The sequence below is a fragment of the Gasterosteus aculeatus genome, chromosome 8, assembly GCF_964276395.1.
Source record: "Gasterosteus aculeatus chromosome 8, fGasAcu3.hap1.1, whole genome shotgun sequence".
Lineage (NCBI taxonomy): Eukaryota > Metazoa > Chordata > Actinopteri > Perciformes > Gasterosteidae > Gasterosteus > Gasterosteus aculeatus.
Genome location: NC_135695.1, coordinates 2,971,948 through 2,991,761, shown reverse-complemented (window position 1 = coordinate 2,991,761; position 19,814 = coordinate 2,971,948). Strand labels below are relative to the sequence as shown.

Sequence of the window (19,814 nt, the reverse complement as noted above, 5' to 3'; positions counted from 1 at the left end):
GCACAGCCCAGGAACCGCACAGATCTTCAAGCAATTTATTTTGCTTTATTCACTTTGGGAAGATTTCAAGCGGCTCACACCTTCCGCACAAAACACAAGTATCAACGGGGAAAGAAAAGGCCCATTTAACCGTGACAAAGGCAGCACAGGCCCCCCTCTTCTGCTCTTACCTTTCACCCTAAAACTCCAATAAGAAGCTGTTCAACGTTTTGCAATAACCTGATATGTAGGATTTCTTGTGTTTAACCCATTTAACCGGTCAGACAGTGATCCAAAAGCTGTCTTTGAAGCTCAGACGCGTTCGACTTGCATAATCCGGCCTGGCTGCGTGTGTCCGTCCTCTAAACCCCCCTCTGCCATTTCCACGGCTCACAGCACCGCCTGCAGCCATGTGTCCGTCAGGCCGGTCCTCCCTGCGGCCCCGGCTCCTCATTAACCCCGCCCACGCTGTCCGTCTGCTCATTATTCACTGGCTGCTGGGGATGCAGGTGTTCACAGTGCAGACAACACAAACTGTCGCCAGTCAGGGACCTCTTGAAACACAACAGCTTTTATTAGTGAAAAACACAAACACGGTTTTACTGTTTATTTTGTATATTACTTTTGAGAATACTATTATTTTTCCAATGCAGTGCTGACGTTTTGTAATTACCTATAGCAATATTATATTATATTTAGCTTATATGGTTCTACCAAATGCGTGACAGTTAGGACTGTTTTCACTTTCAGAAACATGTAAACTAATAAAACGGTGGAGTTCTCCCATCCTCTACCTCCTGTACCAAAGACCACACCTTGACTTTTATTAATTAGGTTGCTTTTAAGTACACTCTCATTTCATTAGTACCATAAAATACACTTTTACTGCCATGCAGAACTCCCAAAGCTTGTTCTTGTTATTAGCTATATAAGAAGTGGAAAGCTGCTGAGACATCACCACTGTTTTGATGAGGAATCATTTGATCTCTTGAGTTTGGCATTAAAGCCATCGCCATCTTGGTTTTTGGATGTCGCCATTTTTTTTCTGCAAGCAGAAGTAGAACCAACTAGACAAAATAAAGACAAACATCAGGAATTTTACAAATGACTCTCATGAACTGAAAACACACAACAAACACAAACAACTCTAAGGTCTAAGTCAAGTGTGAAGGCAGCTTTGGACTGGAAAAATGTGGGAATATTCCATAAAAGTCAGCTGGAGGGATTTGTTTGAAGCATCCAAAAAACAGAAAAACTTACTGGAACATTTTCAATGGGTGTTGTGTCCGAGGTGCTGCGTGTACAAACCATAGACTTTGTATAAGAAGTGAACGTATTGTCTCTCGTTTTAAAGCCTTGAGTTTGCTGATCTTAGCGTCGCCATGTTGTTTTTACTACCAATGGACAGAAGTTACCACATTTGGAATGTGGAGGAGCGACGCCGTATACGGCTCTGGTGATAGACACCTGTCTATCACAGTGACTTCATGGTCAATCTGACTCTAAAGAGACAATCATTCACAAAATGAACATCGTTCTGGATTTTAATTTGACTTGTTTACAATTGACAATGTTGACAATGTTTACTGAGGGAGCACATCACTCGTGACATCCAAAAATCACTATGTCCTGACCGCAACACACACTTACAACAACTCTAGTGGACCCAGAACTAGATCTAATTTCTATTTCCAAAGTCAACCCCGTGATTCCAGTTTTGGTCCCTCTTTCTCGAGCTTGATTAATACAGATGTAACTACAAAGTGTGACACCGAACCTTGACGGGAAACCTTTGCACAAACCAGACACGAGGAGCACATTCAACTAGAGATCGACTATTGAAATCTCCACCAAGAATTGATCAATGGGGCTCCAATGCTGCCGTGGATGGTGAAGGAGAAACAAAGGAGGTCCACGTGCTCTTGTCACTGCAAACCTGTTACTGCTCTCCTCCACATGTCACTCATTGTTCCATCCGCCCAACAAGGGAGTCACTTCAGGTGTGGCCAAAGGACAGGACTGAAACACATCATCCTCCCGCCTCAGGCTCAGCGTTAAATGAAATGATCCTCGATCACTGTCAAATAATTAGGCGGTTTAGATGTTGTGTGATGGTTGAAATGCCATTTATTCATAGTTGGTTTGGCTCAGTTGGTCTCGTGGCCATTGCTGTAAAAGTCCTCATCTCCATTTCCTCTCACCTGTTACATCTTTTTTCTTCCATCATTGCATTAATTTGCTCGGTCGATCGCCTTGAATCAGGAAGCAGCTGCTGAGGAAAGCCTCATTACAAACGGATCAGTCTTGGGGTTTTTGGTATGCGCACAGTTTTGTGTGATTTCCGTTCATTTGATTTGATCCTCTGGTTTGACAAAATGAAAAAAAAACGTTTTAATTTGGATCAAAAAATCATTTTGAGGGTCAAGAAAGGAAGATACACTTTTCTTTATCTTCCTTTGCTTGGCTTATTGTTTCAGTGTTAGTGCTTTGACTCTAGTTTAGCTCTAGCATTATCATACACTTCATTTCAATAGCTTCCAGCTTCAACACCAACGTGTATTTACCTTTACATTTGCCCCTTCACAGCCTTTCAGTGCACTCTGTGGGTGTGTAAACTGCAGCAGTCACTTCAACTATAGTGCTTATGTTTCAACTGACGCTTTTACTGATTCATCGCGCACTTCAACTACACTTCCACTGCCTTTCAACAATTGTTTCAGCTGAAACTTGACATAACATCTTTTCGTAATACTCAACAAATGACTCTTAACTTTCCTCGGGTGAACAGTCAGCAAGTCAGTGCTTTCACTATTTTTAATATTACTAAAACCATTAAAAGCTAAATAGTCACAGCTCATAATCTGGCCCTTCACACTATCACATCCGGGCCGCGCTGTGTGGATTCAAGGTCTTCCCTCTGTGCTTGGCTGACAGCAGATCACTATAGTTTATGTGTGATATTGTGTGTATCAAAACTCTAGTGATAAACTGACCATGAAAAAATGAGTTTTTTTGAAAATTAATTACTACAGAATCCCTTTTGATAACACAATACTTTTATTCTTGAATATATGTAGGACAGTATTGTGTAAAATTAAACGAACTTAGCCCCTAAATGTATGCCAACAGTAAAACAAATAATATAATTAATGTGTATCATGAAATGAAACGTTCTATCATCGACGGCCATGATAAAAGCCGTACTCGGAGGAATGAAGGGTTGGGCGCACACGTGTGTGTCAGAGGTCGTTCCCTGATTCAACCTCCACTCCAGTGATGCAGCATTTGTTTCCACACGGATGCATCCAAATCATTCGACATTCTTACAATGTCTGAATATTTTTTTTCAAACGAGGGGCTCAATGTGAGAACCCAGCAGTCATATCAGTAGTATCAGTCAGTATTATCACTATTATTAGCTACCGCTTAGTTACAGGGTGGGGTTTTGCCTCAAGTTCATTTTCAAAGTCTGACCTGCTGACCTTTAGCATGTTTGCTGTGGGCTGTCACGGTGTGGTGCACTTGTCTTATTTTGTAGTTTTCTGCCACTCGCGTCCCCGGGTAACTTTGTCGGATTGTTTCCACCTGTGTCCGATCACTTGCACCTCCCTGCACCTCCCGGTCTACCGTCTGGATGTTCCTCGTCCCTGCCTGCCTTTTTGTCCCCGGTTCAAGTGTGTGTTTTTCCCCGTTGGCCTTTTACTTTGTGGGAGTTTTTGACTATTAATGTATTTTTCGTTAAAAGTCTGCGTTTGAGTCCTGCCTTCCTGCCCAACCCTGACATGGGGAGCATATCAGGTAACTCGTGTGTGCGCGTGTTGTGGAAAGGCGATGCCTGGTGTTGGCGGCTGGCTGAATTATTCACGCTCCTCTGCGGTCGTCTCCCTCCCTGAAAACTGAGAGGAGGCGATGGCGAGGCGGGCCCCGGCCCTCCGTCCAGCACGCAGGGGGGAATCTGATCCCAGCCGACAAAACAGCACCACGCACACCACTGCTGGGGGAGGAAAGAGGGGACAGGGGGAGAGGAAGGACCGAGAGGTGTGGAAACTCACGGGAGAGAAGAGCAGGTGTCTTTGCTTCTTTGAATACTTTGAGGGTCACGCTCTGCCGATACAGGCGGCCTTCAGTCAGCTGTGCGCCCGTCAGGAGGAACAATGTTGACCTGTCAGTGAACCAACCCGTCAGTCTGTTCCCCCACGTAGATTATTGTCACGCCGCGCTGTCCTGTAAACTGCTGAACCGCTGTACGCCGGCCGTTAAGTGAAATTTAAGAGGCGTTGCACATTTTTCAGATATAATCGTCCTCTCAGAGACAATAACGAGCGTCACCTTCAGAACAACCAGACTGAGACGCTCGACTCGTGCCAACAGCTCTGCGAGGCTGCAATCGCTTTGAGCTAAATCCCAACATTAGCATTAGCATTAGCTAACATCCTCACAATGTCTAATTAGCAGTAAAAACAAAGTGCAGCCGAGGCCGATGTGAATCTAAACTAATTGGATACATTAAAGTCCCACCAGAGTGACTAAGTCATGAAAGAATAACTATTGGTTACTACCAATTTTTCCCAAATTGAGTTTAGATCTTTTCACTGAAACCCTGAAATGTCTCTGAAGCGAGAGGAAAGGTTGTTTGATCACTAAAGTCATTGGGCTTCATTGTCATTAACAACATTATCTGTGCCAAATTCTGTGCTAATCCAACTAATGATTTTGGAGATATTTCATTTAATCCCCTTTTCAGAGCCACTTTGCTAGCGTGGCCAAAAGCCTGCGTTTCTCTGAAGACAACATCAATATTGTTGACCTGGTTGAAGAAATTATACTTTTTCAACACGTTCAGCTTGTCTGGTTAACCGCGAATAACTGCTGCATTTACAGCAGTAACCAGCACCAGATCGTCTCCGTCCAAACAGCGGACACCGAGCTGCTGCATTTACATCAGTAAACGGCACCAGATCGTCTCCGTCCAAACAGCGGACACCGAGCTGCTGCATTTACATCAGTAAACGGCACCAGATCGTCTCCGTCCAAACAGCGGACACCGAGCTGCTGCATTTACATCAGTAAACGGCACCAGATCGTCTCCGTCCAAACAGCGGACACCGAGCTGCTGCATTTACAGCAGTAACCGGCACCAGATCGTCTCCGTCCAAACAGCGGACACGGAGGAGAAAACCAAGGCCATCTGCCAGTTTTGGCAGCTTTAAGCCAGTTCTTGCCCAGCTAGAGAATCACCCTGGCAGCTTGATCTAAAATGAGATGACTCAAATACACGTACACTATTAACTTATTAATGAATACACAGCAAATATAATCCTTTTGAGAGATTCGAATATCCTTTTTCTCATTGTTCTCTCTGGTTTGCTCTACTTCATCCACTGGAGACATCCCACAAATTCTTGGTATTCAATACCGCACGCACACACACACAGACACACATTTTCTGTCTGCATGAGGACGGCTGACCTCAGCAGATCTGGGCCGATTAGCGCTGGAGTGTTTCTGTTAGGACGCAGATGAAAGGCCGATTGAACACAGCGAGCAGCCAGGGACAGGGATCTACCTTTGGGGAACATCACACAGCAGCAGTCTTTGAGCTCCATGGAGAGCTGGGTGGGATTAAACCAGCCAACAATCCTGGGAAAACACAGCTTGAAATGTAGTGTAGTCAAACTCTATTCCCTGGGTCCATGCAGTGTAACTTCAATGCTTACCTGCAGATTTCATGCGCTTGTACTCAGTTTATTTAAATGATTGTCATGCATTTCCGAATAAACTTAAATGTGTAAATAAATGTTAATTGACAACTGTCAAGCTTGAAAGCTTTTTTTTGTAAACTATGAATAATCTCAAAGTAAAGTCAGCCACAACAGACCTCTACGCTTCATTCCTGAAATGTTCAATTCTGGACACCACGTCACTGTACGACAAATAAAAATACACACATGAATGCAAGGGAGAGACGGTCAATAGAGCATTAGCATCTTTATTTTTTTGTCGTTGTTGCATAGGAAATGCACATCTTGCTTCCAGTAAATGGAGTCTGCGTGGACATGGGATCACCAATGGGGCCAAGTGACGGGCCAACACTTCACCAGTTGAAAAAAAAAACAATAACAGTCCTAAAGGGAAGAACACAACAAACAAAAAAACAGAACAACAGAGTGACAAGAACTGACAATCAAGAGTCACAGCTTCAGAACAAAAGCAAGAACAACAATGGCACCGGACACAACGGATGGGAACTAGTTAACATTGAACAAATATGTAACACCGGATCGCGGAGCGGTGCAACGTCGGTGTCGGCGGCAGCAGAAAACACCGCCCTGTCCCATAAAAGAGTCGTAGAGGCACAAGGTTTAAGTTCGTTCTGGGTGAGGATGAGAGTGAGGTCGATGGTCAGGAGGTGACGGGTTTCCGTGGTAATTTGGGCGGTGAGAAGGGGGGATGATGGGATGTGTTGAGAATGTGTGACTCAGACTGCAGCAGGACGGGCGCCCGGGAGGAAAAGATAAAGATAAACTCTCTTCTTTTGAGATTGTCATGGGTTAGCTATAGTTAGCATAGCCTCCAGAGGGCTGGATGGAAGACAACAAGAAAATGCTAATCGAGACGATTGATTATCGGTATTGCTGACCGGCTTGAATATTCAGAACATCGACAAGAGAGAAATGCGAATGTGGGCAGTTCCAGGTCAAACGCAGTGACTAAAATGACTTCTGGATGCTAAAATGTTTAACTTTGTTCAGAAGGGCCAAAGGTTTGGCCTTTAGACAGTGAAATCATTTTCAATGACTTTTCTCAGATTAAGAATTTTTACCAGAAACATATCGTGGAATTTCTGTACTGGTATAGTTTCTTTGAGCTATTGGCTAATAGTTAAAGGTACTACATAGTGGCTGGCATGTTTTTTCAGTTGGACACTATTAAAAGTAGTAAGTATTTACTATTTGAGGGGTTTGAGGAGACCCGCTCAGTTAAAGGGCTGTGAAGAAACTGTAGATCTCCCATCAGAAGTAGTGGAGAAAACATGGGGACTATGAAAAACACTGCAGCTTGCTCTGACAACTAGTGGCAATGTTAAGCAGAACTTGCTACACACTCCTGTAGCAAAACAGTCTGGTCATCAGCAAAGTTTGTCATCGCAAAAGTTTTCTTCCCTAAAGGAGACGCACAAGTCAAAGAGACTGTTTGGTTTCAAAGACCCGCATCGACAGGTTGCGAGTCGAACAGAGAGAGGAGCCACTGGAGCCGAGCTAGACAAGCCGATCGACCCCAGCTGGCCGGGGAAAGTGGGGGGTGAGAGCCTGACACTGTGTTGTTGGGGGGGGGGGGGGCTGATGCAGGGGGTCGCGGAGTTTCCCAAGTGCCGGCTACCTCTACCTTTCGCTCTCTATAACTCTCTCATCCTGGAGGAGCGGGCGGCCCGTTTGAAGTCCAGTCGAGGGAGACGCAGTGGAGGCTCAAAGAGGAGGGAGGGGGGATTCTGTCCCGGATAGTGCTGAGCACTGCAAAAAAAAGCAGATATCGATTCGATCTCCTGCAGGAAACTGCCCGGGGAGGAGGAGAATAAGAAGGAGCACTCACCCAGAGCCCCCTGCAAAGATTTCTCAGTCTGCTGGTCAATGGACGCGAGGGGAGAGGAAGGGCGGGTCACAGGGAGCCGGACCAGCCAGGTGCTTGCCGATGTTAAAAGTTAGCTGGAGATTGTCGGATGAAAAAAGAATAACCCGAGAGGCGGCGGCTGTCCGCCGATTGCCCCGGGGCAGTCATCATGGTGGCACACCAATCAAATCGATGGCAATAAACCAACACGCGGAGGTGTTCAGTGGCGTTTTCATGTCGGGGATGAAAGAGTCCCATGTGTGAGGATGGACGGATGAAGGAGGTGAGCAGAAAAAGGTTTGAGGCATAAAAAAAATAAAGAAAAGAAAGAGGAACCAAGAATAGTAACAAAACAATCTGGTTTTTGTAACTTTTTTGTGTGTCATTGTAACAGTTTACTAGGCGATTATGGAAGAGCATGCAGTTACATCTTATGATTATTGTACATCAGCTATAATCAGAGGGGCCTGACAGACAGCAAAGGCTACTGGTGGTCAGAAATGTCAACAGTTACAAACAATTATTATATTCGGTTTTCAGAAGAGCATTATAATACAGGTTTTCACAGGCACTACATTTGATCTTTTTAAATATATCATGTAATATGCTGGTTCTCTTTTATTTTTCATTTATTTTTCTGATTTTGTCGAGGGACTCGTTCGGTCCGTGGAAGCTGGGATCTGGAAAACGCAAAGACGGATCGTAAAAGAAGGCAAAGGCCGACGTGTCTCATAAAGTTAGATACCAAAGTCCCCGTGGGCGGCGTGCACGCGTGAGCCGCGTGGATGTCTCGTTTTGAAGTCAGTGCATAGTTCTCATGCAGATTAGACCGCTATGCGCTGATACGCTATCGGGGAAGCATGATGGCGGCAAGCTTTTGCCAGCTTGCTTCCTCTTCACTGGCTTGATTCAACAATTAGCACCGTGTGATGGTTTTGCAACAGGATAAATAAATATCTTTGCACAGAACAGTAATTGATTACAGTTGACTGCTGGAGAGCAGCTTCAGTGTTACCTGCCTCCCTGTCCAATGACTTTCCTTCATCCCTATGAAGGGCTGCCATTGCGACTCATATGCACACTCCGTCGCGCTGAAGGATGTCCTTTCTACTGCCCTGCTGTTGCCGAAGACAACTACAGGGTTTGACTCGACAAAAAAAAATACCCTGGTTCAAAGCCTGAAGAATTCTGCCCCTCTTCACGTTTAAGCAGCTCAAATTCAATTACTTTAATGCCCCATTCAAAAAACGGGGGTCTCGAACAGCGGTCTGGGGTGATGGATTTGTCTCTCCGGGGGAGCTGCAAGGGGCTGATCTGAGCCCCGGGAGATTGTGGATAAACGTGAAAAACAAAAAAGGCGCTAGCGTGAAAAAGCTCAGCATTCGTTCAACTCTGTTTCCTTGTGGAGCGGCAGAATTCCTCAAAGGTGAAATCCCTCAAAACATCAAGTCTTGGCGGGGAGTGCGGTGGGGGGGAAAGGCAAGGGCTTTGACTCCAGCTCTAGCTAATAGCGCTGGTTGGGCGAGCGTTGGAGTTCTTTAGATTCAGGGTGAGCAGAGTAATGTGTTGCGGCTTTGAGTCACTACTCATTTTGCACTTTTTCACTTCTATTTGCACCTGAAAATGATATTCCAAACGAAACCCTTTTGGAAATATCCCCTTCCTTACAAAATAATGGTTAGTTCCTAACATTCAGAATCAGGTTGCATTTGATGGTGTCACCATTACATCAGATAGCAACATTTTAGAATCCTTTAGCAATATTAAATGTACATAAACCCAAAATAACATACCGTACTGCAACCAATTTTTTGTTTTTTTGAAAATAGGCCTGGCAATGCAACATGAGTTTGAAAGGATGGAGGCAGTTTGACCACACTGGACGTGTCTGAGTCCCGTTTTTCAGTCGTTCACTTTCCAAGCTAGAAGGTTTAGCTACAAAATTATTTTTATAATTAGATTATTTTAAGTGATTTAATCAAAGCAAAAACAAATCACAGGTTCCAGCTTTGCTAATGTAAAAATATTAATATATTAATAGAGTTTAAATCTTTGGATGTCTTGGTATGGCACCATCTGGAGGCCTTTTCTGCTTTAAAGACGTTCTAAATAGATAATAATTGAACAATAACGCAGAATCGATAAGGAGGATTGGCCGAGGAAAATGTCCAGTGTAACCTTGATGAGCACCTAAAGGAGCTACTGCTACTCTGCGGTTTAGAGCACCTCACCTTAGAATATTCATTGAGGTAAGCGAGGAAATGAGCAGAAACTTGGATCATACCGGAAATACGGTTCGTGCCGGTGACTTGACGTACCTCAGCCGGTTATCTGCTGGATGAATGTGATGCAATGATGGAGCAGCGGTGGATGTGCGGATGGACAGAGATCAGAGTGGACCTCCAGGCTGAGGGGGGGCCGGAGGAGGAGGACGGAGGAGAAAGAAGTGGAGGCGAGGTTGATATTGTGGGCCAGTGAATAAAGAAACGGATGGAAAAGAAAAAGAATCATGTTGCATAATCAAGCTGTTTATTTTCCTGCATGGAATGGTGAACACAAAAAAGATGCCTAAATGCATTTATAGTAGGGGCATCCTTTGGCTGGCTATGTCATTGTCTCCTGCCTAAAAACTAAATTTTTAAATGCATAAAAAAAACCTTGCTTTTCTTACCAATTTTCCTCAGAATTACCTAGATGTAGCTTCATCAACACTGATGCAAAAAATAACCTTCAAAACATACAGCATACTGTAACATCCATTTACAATGGTCTTATCACCATAGCGCCCCATACTTTTTAAGTACAGGAATATGCTATACCATCAACAAATGTCCTTAAATACATACAAAAAGGAAAGCAAAAATGAAGAAAAGAATTAAGGAAAAGTAAGGAAACAGGAAAGTTTTCAACTTAAATCCAGTTCCTGGAAAACAAACCAACCAATTCTAGTAATGTGGCCTCAATACAAACAATCAGAAAATTCACAACACTAGTTTTTCCTCATTGTATCAATGTTACAAAAGTCCTGCATTATAAAATAGGGCAGCTTTAAAATCAGTGTAATTAATAAAACTATACAACATACAAACACGTCTCCCAGTGGGGCCTAGTGGCCCTGCTGCTCTGCCCTCCCGTCCATTAAGAGCTAACTCTTCATTGCGTCTCTTCGCTGCTGTACCAGAACTAAATTACACACACAACACAAGAACAAAAAAACACACTGCCCAAACTATTGCTTTTATATTCTTTTTCATTTTTTTCTTTCTTTAAAAAGGGTGCAATTTTGTCATTATCTTACACACAACCCAGCCAAAAGTCGCTGATTAGATGCTAGGCTGTTTCACAAGGTTTTTGTGACACTTAAAAAAAAATGTCCGTGCAATTTTTTTCTGAATTCCCTTTGCTCTTTTTAAGCTGTTTTTAAATTTTTTTTTTTACGTAATACTTTTTCACTATTGTCATTTATTTCATATTTAGTGCAGATAATTAAGGAACTAATGCCCAACTCATGGCTAAAGGGTAGGCAAGAAAAGAGACGAAAACAGACATGTCACACTAGGAGGAAACACAACCCACACAAGTGCAAACTACTAAACCATCACAGCTGACGGCGTCACGGCGCTGTCCATCACATTTGAGACGAACTGAACACAGAACAGGTAAACAATTTATTCACTAAAACCTCTGCTGAGCAGGGCGGGGCGTGGTCAAAATGTTGGATGTCATCGAATTTTTTTTTTTTTAAATAAACTGTTTTCTGTGCGATGGAGAAGAAGTTGGACTTGTTTAAGGCTTGCTCGTGACCAAAGAAATAATGAAAAAAAAGTCATTTCAGAAAGAGAGACCCAAATGTAATTTTGCGGCCGTCGGGAACATTTTAAAAACAGGAAGGAAGGAAGTAGAATTCCCCAAGCGATGGCGGCTCAGCTTCGCTGCAGCGTTGGTGCGGGGCTGGCTTCACAATTTTCAGGGACCGACCACGGAGCAAGATGCCAGTTGCGTGCACGCTAACTTTGGTTGAAAGTAAAGGGAAAGAAAAAAAAATAAAACAATGGCAGTTAAAATAAAAGGTCTAGGTGAGTGCAAGCAGGTATTGCATATTTTATGTCCTCGTAGTTCTTTTCTGGGAACAAAAAGTAGAAGAACCAACAAACAAAAAAATTCAAAAAGGAAGAATTGAAAATTCATCCCATCCGACAAACGATAGGATCAATGGGATGAATGGGGGTAACTTGGTTAACTGAACAAACCAGTGATAAGTTACAAGCTCTGTCTAGTCTATCAAGGTATTGACATCACAAAATTTTGTGAAATGAGTACAATGTCTTCAAGTGCAAATAACAGGAAAAGTGAGAAAATGTGTTTTCATGTCAATCCATTTCCTGTTTCATATCACTACAGCACATATACAATTTAAATGAAAATGAAATGAGATGTTTGTTCAGACCATAAACTGTTTCTGGTTCAAAGATCTGTCAGGGACCAGGTAATAAACAAACCATTAGCAAACCCAACCCAAACTGTTTAAGCTGCTAAACTCAGTTAGCTAACCTCAATCAAACGGTATCGCCACTAAACCGTTAGCTAACATGACATGACTCATAGCATTTAGCCACTCAATGGTTGGCTAACCTAAATAAAGTATTTTACCTGCTAAAATAAACGATCTAACTGGGAGCAAACTGTTTATGCAAAATTAGACAAAAACTGATTTTCACAGCATTTTGCCAAGTCTGCAGAAAAGAAGTGTCAAGAATTATTACTCGTGTTTGTTGGTTACACTGAATGTAACGTACTGGAGGCATGCGCCCTCCTATCTCCCCTAAATGTCCCCCACTGTCCCGTGGTCACCCGTCGCTCCCCTCAAACCAACCATTAGCATAAGCTAACATTAGCAGCAAGCTGGATGGAACCTTTTACTCTGGGACATTAGCTAGCAAATTACTATGAATTGTTTTTCCGCTGCTACATCTGACCTATAACTAAGAGCTGAGAAAGTCATGTTAACCTCATGTTGTTTTTACATTAGACAAACATTATCTACACATTAGACCTTTCAACACAACCTCAGACTCAATGCTCATTTCACAAAATTTCCCTGTGTTGTCGTCTGTTAGCAGGTACCTGAACATGTTTGACCTGATTGTAGCTGATGTTCACCTGTGAGGTCTCTGCTCAGCACTGCAGGGGGGATGGGGCAGGTGTGGGGGGGGGGGGCAGAAAGCCGTGCAGCAAAGGCCTGAGCGTTTCTCTTCGGCTTCAACGCTTTGACGTTAATTGCTTCAACTACCAACAAAACTGAAGGTGCTGATGGTGAATTAGGAAGTTAAAAGGAGAATATCAATAAAGCAAGACTCTCCACATTGGATCTTGTGCAACCTCCCAGGACTGGACTGTAGCTCAAGGCACATTCAGGAGGAACAATTGTTTTCGTGCAATTTAATAACATACAGATGAAAAAGAGAATGTCTTGAATTACCATCAGGCAAAAAGCAGAATCGATGTGTTCCTGAAGGAAAAGGTAAGGGTGAGCGAGAGAAGGAAGTAGAAAATTAAAATAGAGATGTGCCGAGAAGAGAGCTGGTTGGTTGTAAAGGAGAGCAATAGAAAAGGCCGACGGGGCCAAACTAATAGATGGCTGCTGGCAAGTGCCTGATGTTGGATTTACAATATAGTGTCTTTATCTCACTAACTACATCATCTATGGAAAAATGTGTCACTAACACTAGAACATGCAGATTTTTTTTTTTTTTTTTCCACTTAAATTCACTTTTGTTTGACGCTGGATGGTCGTAAGAGTGTTTGGGTATGTGTGTGTGTGTGTGTGTGTGTGTGTGTTTGTGTGTGTACATATTTATATCTATATATATAGTATAGGAAAGGAAGAAAAAAAACTGAATTCAATAAAATGGTAAGTTGCAGGTGAAGCGCCCGGCTGTCTGTGGACGAAAGCTTTCAGAGAGTTACCCTCTGCTCCGCCTCTTTATCACTTAACCACACCCCCTGATTACACACACGGCCTTTTGGCCAACTGCAGGAATAAGTGCTTTTGATTGGACAGGACCTCCATGAGACCCAGCCAATCAGCGGGTAACACCCGTGAACGATTATCTCGCAGAAACCGGGAGAAAACGTGATTACGTTTAAATTCACTTGTTATATCTTCTCCTGATTTTGCCTCATGAGAAATTCAAATAGCTTCTTTTTATTTTTTATTTTTAAAAGTAAAATGATGTGCTCGTTAAAATAAGTTAAGCGTTTTTTCTTCTTTCAAAAAAAATAAAAAGCAGACTTAAGCTGAAAGAAATGCATTAAAAACAGTGATTGTTTAAAATGATATTTCTTTAAAGGGATTCTTGTTCTACCATACTAACAGCTTTGCAAGATGAACTAACAACAAATAATAAACAATAGTGTGAATACAGCTCCTCTTATTTCTCACAAGGCTATGTTTTCGAGTTGAATGCTGAGTTGTTGTCTTTTGTACCCCAAGATTTTAGAGTCCCAGAGGTGTGAACGGACTAAGAAGAAAAATATAGTTCATATATACTTTTCATCAACTGTTTTCAACGAGCTATCTTACAAAGATATTTAACTATCCAACAGCTAGTCAACAAAATTGCACTTTCCTCATGATCAATATTTCACTGGTAAAGTTTTAGTCACTCATCATCAATCATCATCTCTCTGTCTGCCTGCTGCATATCGGACACCAGAGCCCTCTGCCCACCCTTTGCATGCTGTAGCTTCACACAGACTGGTGGATGGATAGAGGAGGAAGAGGAGGGGACCAGCTGAAATGACTGCCTAAGAGAGAAACATCAATGAGCCATGAAACCAAAGCCTTCTTAGATAAACCAGCTTGGATCCACCAGCATCTGGTAGCAACACTTCACATGAACAACAAACCCCTGCTTCCCCTCACGTTTACCACCCCACCTTCACCCAAACGCCCCTGACCCTTCCATGTGCAGTTCATGTTATTTCAGGCAGGGCGGATTGGTTTGTGCCCGCACCACCTTCCCATCAGGTCGGCTCTTTCCATTAAGCACTGGTCCGTGTCCTTGGAAAGAGCCGTTTGACGTCCTCCCTCCCTGACGTGCCACCAACCAAGGGGGCGGGGTCAAGTGGGGGGAGGGCGGAGTCCATCCGTGGAGGCTGTGAAGGCTCGGGCATCTATGAGGGGGTCGTGGGTATTAGCTGTTGGTATCTGAGCCAGGTAACACCCCTCACCCCCCGACCATGGTAAAGCCCGTCCTATCCCACCAACCAAACCAACCCCAAGCCATCAGGAACCACCGGGTTGGGGGTTCAGATGGGGGGTGGAGGGCTTTGTACCGTTATAAGTCCACTGGATGCGCACTCTGCAGAAGGTAACGTTGTGTGGGTATGTCGTTTCTCCAGAGGGGAAGCTCTGCCACTCGGGCTAGCGGCGTTCACAAAAACTTGTCCGTCTTTGGGGTTGTGGGGGGGGCGGAGTCTGGCACTAAAATGGACATGGACGTACAAACCGTGCGTCTACAGGGAAGCCTGTGACATACGGTTTACAGAGGGGGTGTTCTAACACCAGGGTCGGGTGCGTTTGATGTGCTGTAGCCATGCTGTTGCTGCTGAGTTGGGCGCTGATAGGGGTGGAGTCAGGCGCAGAGAGGGAGGAGTTGGAGGGCTAAACGGGCAGGGCAGGAAGGGACTCTCTGTCGCAACTGGCATCAAAGGTCAAGGGTCGAAGAGGAGGCTGCAGCGATCTGTCGTACAGGTGGGTGGAGGGGCAAGGGGCCTCTAGAGTCCTTATCCCAGGTACCACTGTGGAGGGAGACGGAAAGACAAGTTTACACAGAGTCTCATGGAGTCAAACCAATCTGCACCACCCAAAAAATCTCTTCTACAACCTTTTTCGGAGGAGGGGGGAGCAATCTAATAATAAAAACAAACACTGCTGCACTGGATATACAGTATATACACCGTTTGAGTTTAAGAGTCTTCAAAGATATTTGTAAAAAGAGAAAAAAAGATTGTGTCCAGAGTGATGTATAAACAAAAAATTGTCATAGAATTTCCGTCCGTGAATCCTTGTTTAACCGAACAAATTGTGTGATTCAAAACAAATTAAATCGAGGCTTCACCAGGAAGTTAATAAATTAAATTGACGTTTTCTTTCTATCTTTGTGAATGAAATATCCTCTTCAGCCATTAAAACTCGTGTCAGTGCACTTTGCATTTCAATGCTACTTTAACTTGAGTGTCTGTGGCTGCTGGTTAGTGGAAAAGAGGAGAGTGTACTCCTCTATCCTTTTGCAATTGGGTGTTTGCGTCTGAGTTCTGTGGTTTGTTTCCGCTCCAAATTTACACGTGTTTCGGATTTTACACGTGGAAGCAAAGGCCGGTTTCCAGCAAAATCCTATAGTTCGTCGTGGTCTCCAGAGGATGAGCCTATTGGATTTTAATAACCACACTACTTTTCTTGTAGTGCCACCCTCAGGACAGACGTTCAGTTGAATATGTTGCTTTTCTTGAATTTCAGGCTCAGTCACAGATACTTTTATTTGTTTGGGAGCTGGAACACAACACTGGTTCACCCGCTATCTTTACAGTATCACCAAACTGTGTGTGTGTGTGTGTGTGTGTGTGTGTGTGTGTGTGTGTTTGAGTGTGTAATCCATCTCTGAATGGCCGGTATCGATCCCCAAAGGTGCATCGTTCATGTTTCATGAATTTCCCTCCTCCTCCTCCTCCTCTTCCTCACTGCCCCCGTCGAGTTCAAGTTCATCCCCACCTTACATCATGTCTGGTTGCCAGGGACAACCAGACGGACCGGGACGTGACTACAATGGCCAAGGCAACCGCATCGCCCTCCACCCCTCTAACGCACCCCACCCCCTCTCCCACTCTCCTCCCTCCACTTTCTTCCCCCACATTCATCGCTTCCTGCTCCCTGTCCCGCTCTGTACCTCATCCCAGACACACACACACACACACACACACACACACTAGCACACTCAAAATCGACGCACAACGTGAATTTGAACAACGGGGAAAGTTTAAATAAAAAACATAAAGGGAAGTAGTTATTTTGTATGTGTGTGTATGTGTGTGTGTGTGTTGCAGTGTTTCTCTGCACTCCTGACGCGTTGTAATTCTATTTCTGTGTGTGTGTGTCTGTGTGCGGTAGTGATAGAGGAGAAGACTGGAAGGTTAGTTTTTAATCAATACAACTTGCTGACGCTGGGACTTTTCTACCTCGCCGGCTCCCCCCTCCCTCCCAGTGTCTCCCGGTGTCTCTCGCCCTCTCACTCGCTTCCTGGACTGCAGCTCCTCCCTCCCTCTGTCCCGAGAAGACTCAGAGAAGATGAAACGCTCACTGGCCAGACAGTGTGTGCCTGTGTGTGTGTGTGTGTGTGTGTGGAGTAACGTTACCACACAGCGTGCTGATGCTGACAGCTGTGATTCAGATAGTAGATACTCATCCCCGGAGGAGAGTGAAATAGAGGGAGAGAAAAGAGGAAGAGGGGGAACAAAGGTAGAGAGACTGCAAAGGACCAACTCGTTGATTTCCCATGTTTATCTTGTTTTTAACGAATGGAACTAAGGCTGCATCGGCCCCGTCCTTTTATGACTTCTGTCTCATTCCCTACTGAAGCTGGTCCATGCAGCTTTCATCAAACAAGATGACTATCTGTTGCAGAATAGTTCCAGCGGAGGACTGGACTACCTTTGGGGCTCACCTGAATAGTTGGAGCGGCCGACGGGGTGTTTGGGGTTGAGTGAAAATAAACTACCATAAGTGTGTTGCTGGTGATGAAGCCTCATTGATGTGTTTTTTAATGGACCTCTATCAGGCTGTGACACACACAATACTTTGTAATAATTTTGGTAGATGCCCATCAGACCCGCCCACTCCTCCCAACATCTGTTTGTGTTTAGAATAGAATCCATCTTTATATTCCATGTACATCTCTATCCCTGATAGTATTTCTATGTTATTTGCCTGGTCCTGTCTTCTCCTGAGTCAGCACTTCACACACACAGACACACAGTCACTCAACACACACACACACACACATAGTCATAAGGTAGGCGTGGTGCTTTTACTGCCTCTCTCCGAGAGTGTGTGCGTGTGTTTGTGTGTAAGAGCTTCACCTTGAAGTCTGTGTGTAAATACGACACGGAGACAGATGATGACTGCACACGGACACACACACACACACACACACACACACACGCACACAACTCACAGATGGGAAAGCACCCTCACTGCAAACGTCTGCTTCTCTGATGTAACATAACCGCACGCACACACACACACACTTATTGATCAGGGCACGGCTGGCTGTTGTTTAGTAGTATGTGTACTGTGTGTGTGTTGGTTGGCACGATGGAGGTGCCAACTCGCTCCCACTGCCTCCGTCTCCGCAGACGACCACCGCCGTCTCCCGCAGCAACCATCACGCCAACCCATCAGGGCACGATGCCTACTCTCACACAATGCCAGGGCCATCTGCCCCCCAGACTCGCCCAAAACGACCAACACACACACACACACACACACACACACACACACACAGGAGTGCACAGACTGTCCAGTTGGTCACCATGGCGATGAGAGGAGGGAGAGTTTTCGCTGCCACTGTCCCATGGCTCTCTCTCTCTAACAGAGGCTTAATGTCGACCGCCCAGGGTGACTTTTGTTGCTGCTTCTACGTGTGTGTATGTGTGTGTCATTATGTTGATTTTATGTGTGAGTGTATATATGTGTGTGTGTCACACTCTTTCATGCAGCAGGACTCCCCCTGTCAATCTACTTAGTGCCTTTTATGCACATGAACCAAAATACACACATTTGCCGTTCTATGCTTATGAGGACCTTCATTAACATCATACGTTCTCTCTGTGACCGTAATATAAATCGGACATTAAATTTAATATCAAGTCTGGAAATCAACAAACAACCCTCTGGAAGACAATTTTCCCAAAAGGTCCCTACTTTCAAAAAATAATAATCTCTAAACCAAATGTCCTCACGTCGAAAAACACATGAAAGCTCCTCAACCTAATGAAGTGGTCTTTCCTTCCTGACCTCAATGTCCTCACTGTCCAAATCTATGCTCACTTCTGGAACTCTACACTCACTTACCAAAAAACACACCACAAAATATGTCTTTCAGCTCAGAAACAATCCCCCACTATCAAAAAACGATGTCCTCACTTTCTATACCTCTCTGTATACTTCTCTATTCCAAAGTTACGCTAAAGAATTTCCATAATTGGACGCTGATCGTTGATCTACAATCTCTGTGAATGCAGGTCGTGAGAAAAGATTTCATTAACTGAGGACCGGCAGACGACGGACGACAGCAGAGACAGAAGAAGGATAAATAACGTGAGTCTGTTTCCAGCAGCAAACACCTGGCTCATGTCTACTCAGTGTGTGTCTGTGTGCGTGTGTGTGTGTGTTGGCCTGTGACAGAGTCAATAAATTGAAAGGCTGGTTCATTGCGGACACACACACACACACACACACACACACACACCGAAGCAATAAAACATGTCCCGATAGTCAACAGAGGACTCCCACCTCACTGTCCTCTTACTACACTGTGTGTGTGTGTGTGTGTGTGTGTGTGTGTGTGTGTGTGTGTAGGATGAGTTAAGTCAAGGCTGTCCAATCGTTACACTCTTCATAAATCAGCTGGCCAACACACCCTGAGCGCCACACACACCCACTCACTCACACACAGTGTGTGGATGTTGCATTCACTGACCACCTGCTCCACAGTAAATGTTACAGTCTTGCACTTACACAACAGGCCACGCAAAGCCTTGCTCTCTGATTGGCTGTTGTCGTGTTGAAGTCACATATATACGTGCGCACCTCTGACGTTGTGTTAAAATGGTGACGTTGTAGATACCACGAGGCCTGGGGACGGAGATCATTGGTTTGTGTTACCTGCGGTTGCTGAGGGATGTTAAAACCGGGATCTCTGGGTCCAAACCGCTGGGCCGGAGATGAAGTGGGGGTGGAGTAGGCTGCACGACACACACACACACACACACACACACACACACACACACACACACACACAGAGTTCAGTTGATTAGGCTGCTGGTGTTGAGTTTCTAGGTGTCGTTACGTTAGACTTGACGTGATCTAAAAGCTCTTGACTATCTCACTAAGACGTACAGACAAACAACTTTGTTTCAAAGTAATAAAAACACCTGACAAAAATATG

General features: G+C 44.4%; 1 protein-coding gene across 9 annotated transcripts in view; it reads right to left on the bottom strand.

The window, feature by feature from the left end:
• Nucleotides 1–10,094: 10,094 nt before the first annotated feature.
• The window catches only part of nfia (nuclear factor I/A), a 130,709-nt gene continuing 120,989 nt past the window's right edge, over nucleotides 10,095–19,814 (bottom strand). For all 9 annotated transcript variants that reach the window (XM_040183851.2, XM_040183853.2, XM_040183856.2 and 6 more), the window contains 2 exons: nucleotides 19,532–19,611; nucleotides 10,095–15,390 (listed from right to left, as the gene is read on the bottom strand). In XM_040183851.2, coding sequence (XP_040039785.2) covers nucleotides 15,376–15,390; nucleotides 19,532–19,611 — 95 coding nt within the window. In that variant the 3' untranslated portion in view covers nucleotides 10,095–15,375. The remainder of the gene's footprint in view (nucleotides 15,391–19,531; nucleotides 19,612–19,814) is intronic.